We start from the raw sequence: 8,564 nt of genomic DNA, 5'->3' as shown, positions 1-8,564 counted from the left end.
TTGAATATGAACTTTGGTGTGTTTGATTTGGTGATTTGGTTGTTTGAATGTTATTAAAAGTGATAAATGCATGTATTAAATGTGTTCCTAGTATCACTAGCTTCAATTTGATGTGTAGGTTGTTTTAGAAAACTTCATAAACATGATTAGTGATTTTGATGTTGTTGGTTAGGGTTTGATAGAATTTAATGTGAACATTTAATGCTTTGAATGACATGAAATGTTATTTGTAAGTGTTAGGTTGTATTGTATGCTTGATCACCTTCGAAACGGCATATCATTCATGTAAATTGGTTGCCGAATCATCAAATTTCATTTATGAACTTGAATGCATTTAATGAGGAGCCTTGAATGTGATTTTGGTTGTTGTAAAAGTAAATGTGATTGTTGAAATGTGTTTAGTTGTTTTTCTTGTCAAAATACCTTTCCGATGATATAAGATACATGTTTTGGTTGTTTGCGGGTCATAAATGGTGATTGTTTGAAGTTAGGTTCGTGCATAAAACTTAAAAACTGCCAAATTTCTCTGTACAGGTAATGGCGCGGCGCGCCATATACCCGCGCGGCGTGCCAAAGTGGTCTGTCCAACTTTGTCAATTTTTGAATAATGTTTGCTATGCTACGCACCTCCGATTCACACGTAACTTGTTCTAACATGCTCATACATGATTAAAAACCTCAGAAAAATAGTTCGGGACCCGACCCGAACATGTTAACTTTTTCGTTGACTTTGACCGACCAAAGTTTGACTTTTTGTCAAACTTAACCAAATGATTATGCAACCTTCCTAACTTGTTTATATACTTGTATCTTGCATGAAACTTGACAATTTGATTTCACATGCTACATAATCGAGTCGTAACGAGCCGTAGGACTAATTGAACATCTTTGACCTATCGTGTTTACCGTTATTGATACGACCTATTTGTTTAGGTCAAGACTAGCACTATCCTTCGCACACGTTACTTTGTGAAGTACTTTTAATACGTGCACTCAAGGTGAGATCATAGTCCTACTTTTACTCTTTTTGAACTTACATTTGGGATGAGAAAACATAAACATTTCTTTTACTAAGTGAACACAAGTACAGGAAAACAAACATTCTACATACGAGTTTAGAACAAAATCCTCAATTCGATTATCATTAGTTACACTTGCCGGGTGTAAGCGAGAACTTATGTTGTATGGATCCATATGGGTTTGACAAACCCTCATTCAAACGGTTCGCTACCGTTTACGAATGAAATATATTTTCGTGAAACAGTGTATGTTCTAACACTATTGTGATGGGGTTCTATGGAAGGAAAGTTAAGCATTGATAATTGGGTGCTCATGAAACAAACTTTTGGAATGTATTACTATTATATCAATGTTACAAATCTTGTGGTTCATTTGTACTTACTTACTTAAACCTATGATTTCACCAACGTTTTCGTTGACAGATTCTATGTTTTTCTCAGGTCCTTGAACATTTTGTGATACATGCTTCCGCTCATTACTTTTGATGCTTTGCTTGGATATCGAGTATACATGCATACGTGGAGCGTCTTTTGGCTACTTTTAAATTGTGTCGCATATGTTTCAATTGTACTTTAAACTTTGTTATGTATCTAGTTGTCGAACTACTTTGTAAACCATGAAACATCTTTACTTTTGAAATAAATGCGACATACTTTTGGTCAAACGTTGTTTTAAAGACTTATGACCACGTAACGGGACCTAAGTAGACGGCGCCGTCAAACATGATTTGGTCGGGTCGCTACAACGGGTCTCAAGGAACTTTGATACGCTCCTTTTTATTTAAATGCGGTACCATTGTTAGTCACCCCTTAAAATTTCGGGACGAAATTTTCTTTAACAGGTGGGTAATGTAATGACCCTGGATTTTTCCAACATTTATTTATTATTAATAATTATTATTAATACGTGTGATTAAACGAATGTATGTTATTACATTTACATGTTACCATGATTGTCCGTACTTGACTTTAATCGCCCGAAACGTCTTTGTGACACATGAAACTTTCACGAATAATATTTTTAGAGTATTATTTACATTCATGATTAAATTTTATTAATCATTCTATTTAACTAAAGTTATTAGTTAATTACTTGGGCCTTTACTAGTGTTAGTGGACTTCTACTTGAAGTATCACTTAATTGGACTTGGGCTCACCTTAATGGACTTGATTAGCCCACCCTACTTCTTATATGGACTTAGTTAGCCCATGTCATTCACTTGTAAGTATCACTTAGAAGTGTAACTAGTTAGTTAAGGAGATAAGAATCTAGTTAACATATAATCCCCATGTAAACCATTATTTTATCCACACTTTTAAGCTTTACATGATAGTATCCATTAAACATTCCCCCCCCCCTCTTTGGTGCAGCTGCTGGCCGTAGGTTCCCTTTGGCATAAGGGAGGTTTTTGTTTCACTTTTCATTATTACACTTGCTAGTTTTTCTCTCATTCAAACTTACCCACAAAACACTTCAACTTTTCTCTCATTTGCTCTCTAAAGTGTGAGTTCTTTCAAGGCTTTCTCCTCTCTTTTTCTTTGTCCCAAAACCGTGACCAAGACACCCCATAATCATCATCATTCTTTGATTGTTATAATCTTTTGTTAGTTGTAGTTGTTACTTGATTATTGTTACTTACTTACTAGTTGCTATCTTTCTTTACGTACATATTTTCAAGAATCAAACTTGGTAGTTTATTCTTCATTTTTTCTTGTATTTACAAGAACAAACAAGAACATAAACTCTCTAGTTTATGTTCTACACTTAAAGTATCAAAAGTTTGTAAGTTCATAGTTGTTAAATTCATACTTGTAAGTCATGTTAGTAAACTTTAAAGTTTACTTTCTTAAAGATCAAACTTTAGTTTGAATCTTTAAAGTATGAACAAACCATGAACTAATTACTTGTTTACTTAGTTTACTTCTTCATTCTTGCACTTTAATTTCATGTAATTAGTTTAAATGGTCAAGTACTACAAGTTAGTCTTGATCTCATTAATCTTGAACTAAAAGTTAACTTTGAAGGTTCAAGAACACACAAATAAGTTTTCTTTAAATATAACTTTGTATACTTATGCTTGATCTAGACTTTTGAGTCTTGGATCTTCAAGATCTAACTAAGAACCATGTTCTACACCTTAAGATCTTGATTAGTTAGCTTACTTTCAAGTTTATAGTTCAATATTACCTTTAAAGTTCATGTATGTGTTAGATCTAAGACTTTGATGTAACTTTGGTTCATCAAAACACTTGCAACACTTAAGTGAGTTGTGCTTCATGTCTTAGACTTGCACTTGGGTTATGATGGTCAAACCTTGGTGAAGATGATGTAAACACATCAATGAGTTGTACACTTGAAGCTATATGCATCAAGGATGAGAACCATGATGAACATCAAGCAACAAAACCCACCGGAACCCATTTATCTTTCTGTTTCTGTTTTACAGCCTACTGTTCTGCTGTTTCTGTAATAGACCATTAAATCTGGGATTCTGTAACCTTGATTTTCAAATATCTCTGTTCGAGTAGATAACTTTTCATATAGGACTCGTCTTAATCCAAGTTACGGTTTAGGATTTATGGCCCTCCGATCGTCACTATGTCCTTTAACGTTGTGCAGAAATTTCTGACCTACTCTCACTTAGACCGTCGCCATGGTCAAACGAAGACGAGTTTGCTTCTGTAAATTTTACCACACTTAAAGGACTCATATACGGAGCCATGGCCACTGGTCTCACCTTATTTCAGTTAGGGTAGAGGCCGTGGTGACTGACTGAAGTCAGCCTTTGTTTTAAACTACTTTCATAAACGAAACGTACTTTATGCCTTTTGCTTGATGATGAATGATGATGAACCTTAAGACCTCATTTACATACTTTTAAACCTATTAAGACGATTTACTGACTTAGTACTATTTGACTTAGGTTGAGGACTTTCAGACTGATTACTTGCACACCTTTTCCGAACCAACTTTACGACTACATTATCTTTGTGAGTTATAGCATTCCCTTTTTACTTTAACTTATTTTGGGAACTGAGAATACATGCGGATTTTATGTTTTATATACTAGGCACGAGTACTAAAACTTATATATGTGTGGGTTATACAACGGCATAAACATTCCCTTTAGCTCGGTAACGTTTAATCATTGGTTTTTGAACCGTGAACGCGAATCTTAGATATGGATCCATAGGGTTTGACATCCCCACTCGGGCTAGTAGCGCTAGCATTTAACGAGTGTTTAATACTTCGTAGATATACGCACTTGCCAAGTGTACTTTTAGGGGGTATAAACGTTAAGTTAGTTACCAAGTGCCCACGGTTGAGCATATACTTAAACATACTGATTTGGATTACTGTTTTGAAACGCTCTTTGTAGCACTGAAATCTCGTGGCCAACTTACATTACTGTTATACTTAAACTATAGCTCACCAACCTTTGTGTTGACATTTTAAAGCATGTTTTTCTCAGGTGCTTGAGGTTAGCTTCCGCTGTTGTACTAGTCTTGCTGTAGACACCCGCTGCTCTAGAGTTGTCACGCATGAACTATTTTATCTTGCATTCAAACTTAATTACTTTTGAACTACGAATTGTAACGACCTAAGGGTCACGTACTTTTACCTTTGCTTCTGTTCATAGAAGCATACTTTTGATGTAAAACAATTGACGTTGGTTATGACGTCACATTTTAATATGAATGCAAACTTGTTTTGAAAACGCATATAGAGTTTGACCTTGTAATGATCCTGTTGTTGATGGTCCGTACATGATGATTTAGTACGGGGCGTCACAAAACGAGTCAGAAATCTCTCGTTTAAGTGATGATCTTTCGGTTCGTTTTGAAATGAAGAATCTGGGGGAGATTGGATGTTTTCTTGGCTTGGAAGTCGATAAATTAGAAAACGGGTACTTTATCTCTCAAAGGGGTTATGCAAGAAGTCTCTTGAAACGTTTCAACATGGGGGAGTCAAAGCCTATGACTACTCCAATGGAACCAAACCTCAAAATGAAGAAAGATCAAGGAAAAGAGCTCAAGGATGTGAAGTTGTTCCGAAAAATGGTTGGGAGTTTGATCTATCTAACCATCACAAGGCCGGAAATTTCTTACTCGGTTGGCATTGTTTCTCAATTTATGCAATGTCAAACTAATGTTCATCTTGATGCAGCAAAAAGGATCCTTCGTTATGTGAAAGGATCAATGGGTCACGGTTTGTGGTACAAGAAGTGTGATGATGTTTTGTTAAATGGTTTCGTGGATGCAGATTGGATGGGAGACGCAAATGATCGCCATTCAACTTCGGGTTACTGTTTTAACATGGGTTCCGCGGTTATTTCATGGTGTAGCAAGAAGCAAGATGTTGTTGCTTTGTCTAGCACGGAAGCAGAATACATAGCTGCAACAATGGCGGCTCAAGAATGTATTTGGTTAAGAAGATTGATTGGTGACATACTTGAAAAAGTAGATTATGTTGTCAAATTGAAATGTGACAACGAAAGTGCAATCAAGCTTGCTTCGAATCCCGTGTTTCATGCCAGTACTAAGCATATAGAAATGAGATATCATTTTATTCGTGAAAAGGTTCTTAGCGGGGAAATCGAGCTAGCAAACGTAAGGACAAATGCTCAAGTAGCCGACATCTTTACTAAAGCTCTAATGAAAACCAAGTTCATGGAATTTCGAGAAACGTTGGGGATTATTGATCGAGAGTTTGCACTAAGGGGGGGTGTTAAAATATTAGTGCAATCTAATTAAATGGATTCTATTGTCACAAGATATATCTTGCATTTAATATAGAGATTTTGCATATTTCTAAGATATCTTGCATTTAATATAGAGATTATAGGATATCTCTTTTATATCTAGCATTTAATGTTTCTTAGGTATAGTTGGTTTGCATTTATTATGCATTTAATATTTCTCTTGTATTTAAAGAGGTAGTATGTAACATTTGAAAATAAAGAAAACCATTTACAATACACTTCAAGTTTGTACATTCTTTGTTTATATTTTGTTTACTAAACTTATATTGTAGCAAGTTATTAATTATTTTATAAGGGTATAAAAGAATTTATGTGGTTATTCTTATCTATTATGAAAGTAACTATTAATTTAATACATTCCAAAGGAAAAAAAAACACTACTATTAAATTAACACAGATAAAGTATAAAAGAATGTGTGGAAAATCATCATCTTATAATTCAATAGAAAATAAATGGGGATGAGAGTATTGAACACGAAATTTGGCCCGCATAAAGTCTTCCATATTGTTTCTTTTTCCCCCCCAATTTCTGTTGTTTGCTACACTAAGCAATCCAATTAAAAGGCATTTCTTTTCGTTTTTACTAAATATACTCGGTCTTCCCACAAAAGCAGTTGAGCAACTTATTACAAGTTAACTTTTCTTACCAATTTCATTTTCTTGAAATTCAATTCAATTCAATCCTTTTTCAATGGAAGCCTGCAAGTTCTTCATTCTCATTTTTTTGATCTTTACATTCATTGATGTTCATGATGGAAAATTCACTTCAAAAATTTGCAACCATGATAAACCCTACATTCATTTTCCATTCAAAGTCAACTCATTTTGCAAAAACAACATCACCATGATCAATTTTCGACGGTATGGCGATTTAGGAGTGAAATCCATTTCTTATGAGCCAGAGAAGAAACTCACTCTTATTGACCCCAATGATTGTGTCTTTGAAGTGTTCATGAATCTTGATCTTTCTTCAACACCTTTTCAGTATTATCATGTCGTTAAAAACTACACGTATTTTAATTGCTCGGTTAAGCTTTCGGGTTCATTCGAACAAGTGCCATGTTTAAGTGGTTCGAAACATCATGTGTATGTTGAGGCGACATCTTTAGATGTGCCAAGTTCTTGTAAAACTGTGAAAACCGTCTCAATTCCATTTGCGTATAGTTCTTACATTTCAGATGACAGTTTCGGTCTTGATTTGAAGTGGGATTCAGCCCGTTTTATTGATATTGGAGACGATAAAACAGGGTGGTTAGGTCTGCAATTCATTAGAGAAGGTAATGCTCTAAAGAAACCAAGACTTTGCTTTTACTTTTCAAGTCAAAGTCAATATTTTGATATCAAAACCAAGGAAGCATTGCTTCAATGGTACCGCAGTTACACTTGTGTACTCGCAGGGCTAGAGGTCTCGGGTTCGAGCCTCGTCACCCGCTCTAGGAATTGAAATATTATTCTTTGAAGGTGGCCTAAAGGGAAGGTTTTACCGACCCGCTCCGGGACTAAGATTCGGCCCGCCTGCCCCTCGGGATGGTTAAAGGGTCGGATCCTCAGAGTGTGGTTTCGGGTTTCCTGCCCGAAAGCGCGCGTGTGTGTGCAAATGATGATTAGGCTTCGGTCCGGACTGATGCAAGTTTGCCTTTCAAAAAAAATATTTTGATATCAAAACTATAAACAATTTATTTTTCTATATATATTTTTTAAATTTAAAAGGTCTACCACCCACCAATCTTTACATCAGTATAAACTTAAAATTTGGTATTCAATTATAAAGGCATGTTAATTTTGACATTGAATGTTTGTTTGTTTGTTTGACCTTAAAATTCAAAGGTGTTATTTTCTTTCTAGTTAACAGCACTTGCTAACTTGGTTTCTTAACCCTCTTGATTTTAATTTAATTTCATAGTTTTGGTACATGTATTTGTAATTAAATTATTTCATTTTCTTTTTTATCATTCGCAGAATTAAGTATTGCTGTTTTGGTTTTCGCGGTTGTGGGATTAGCGTGTGTAAAGGCGTACTATTCAAAAAAATCACACAGCAAAGAATATGAATGGGACAAGTTACTTGGTGATCTTGAAACCTTGTGATCATCGTCATGTGGTTGAAGCTTCTTTTTTGGAGGATCGCGTTCACTCAGGGACGATCAAAAATATTGATCATATACCAGCAAATTTCGTATGTAGTTATTGTATATGAGCATAGTTAAGGTAGAATTTACAGAAAAAATGTTACATTTTTCAAACTACAAAGAATGATCTTTTCGTTCTTTCAAATCCAAGAGACCTCGTATACTAGTTATTGTTCTTGATGTCTCATGACAGCAATAGATGTCATCGATCATTGTCACATCATATAGGTTCAATTTTACAGGTACGTTAAAAGTAATGTAAACAACACATTTCAAACTTTCTTTAATTAGTGTGACAATGACTACAAATTTGAAGATGTTTCATGGGATGAGAAAGATGTGATGATTTGTAGACATAATTTGTATGTTTTTACTTTAATGTATTAAATGTAGTGGATTTAAAGTTTAAGAATAAAATTGGCCATGAATCCAAAAGTGTACAAATAAAAATGGTGAATTTGTTGTGTGATGATTGTCACCACCTGAAAATAGAAACATGTAAATGAGTAAATAACTACACTTTCCTTTCTTTTCCCTTTTAACTTTTGCTTTATCTTTCTGTCTTTTGTTTTCTTCTTTCCCTATAAAATCATAATCACATCCATGCAAATCCTTTTTAAATTGTAAGCTTTCCTGTTTAAGATTAATTACATG

At 34.6% G+C, this 8,564-nt stretch overlaps 1 protein-coding gene across 1 annotated transcript; it reads left to right on the top strand.

Annotated features, from left to right (window-relative positions):
- Positions 1-6,262: 6,262 nt before the first annotated feature.
- On the top strand, positions 6,263-8,193 carry LOC139891739 (putative RING-H2 finger protein ATL21A). The gene is made up of 2 exons (XM_071874723.1): positions 6,263-7,059; positions 7,742-8,193. The coding sequence occupies exons 1-2, from the start codon at positions 6,474-6,476 to the stop codon at positions 7,867-7,869; spliced, it is 714 nt and encodes a 237-aa protein (XP_071730824.1). The 5' UTR covers positions 6,263-6,473; the 3' UTR covers positions 7,870-8,193.
- Positions 8,194-8,564: the final 371 nt, after the last annotated feature.

Source organism: Rutidosis leptorrhynchoides, chromosome 2 (assembly GCF_046630445.1).
Source record: "Rutidosis leptorrhynchoides isolate AG116_Rl617_1_P2 chromosome 2, CSIRO_AGI_Rlap_v1, whole genome shotgun sequence".
Lineage (NCBI taxonomy): Eukaryota > Viridiplantae > Streptophyta > Magnoliopsida > Asterales > Asteraceae > Rutidosis > Rutidosis leptorrhynchoides.
Note: the sequence above shows the minus strand (reverse complement) of the source record. Positions and strands in the feature narration are given on the sequence as shown.

What these genes read in the sequence shown, in the direction of transcription:
- LOC139891739 (XM_071874723.1), top strand. Translation starts at nt 6,474, where the DNA reads ATGGAAGCCTGCAAGTTCTTCATTCTCATTTTTTTGATCTTTACATTC. An exon ending in TCTGCAATTCATTAGAGAAG is followed by an intron (nt 7,060 to 7,741) that starts GTAATGCTCTAA and finishes TATCATTCGCAG; the next exon opens with AATTAAGTATTGCTGTTTTG.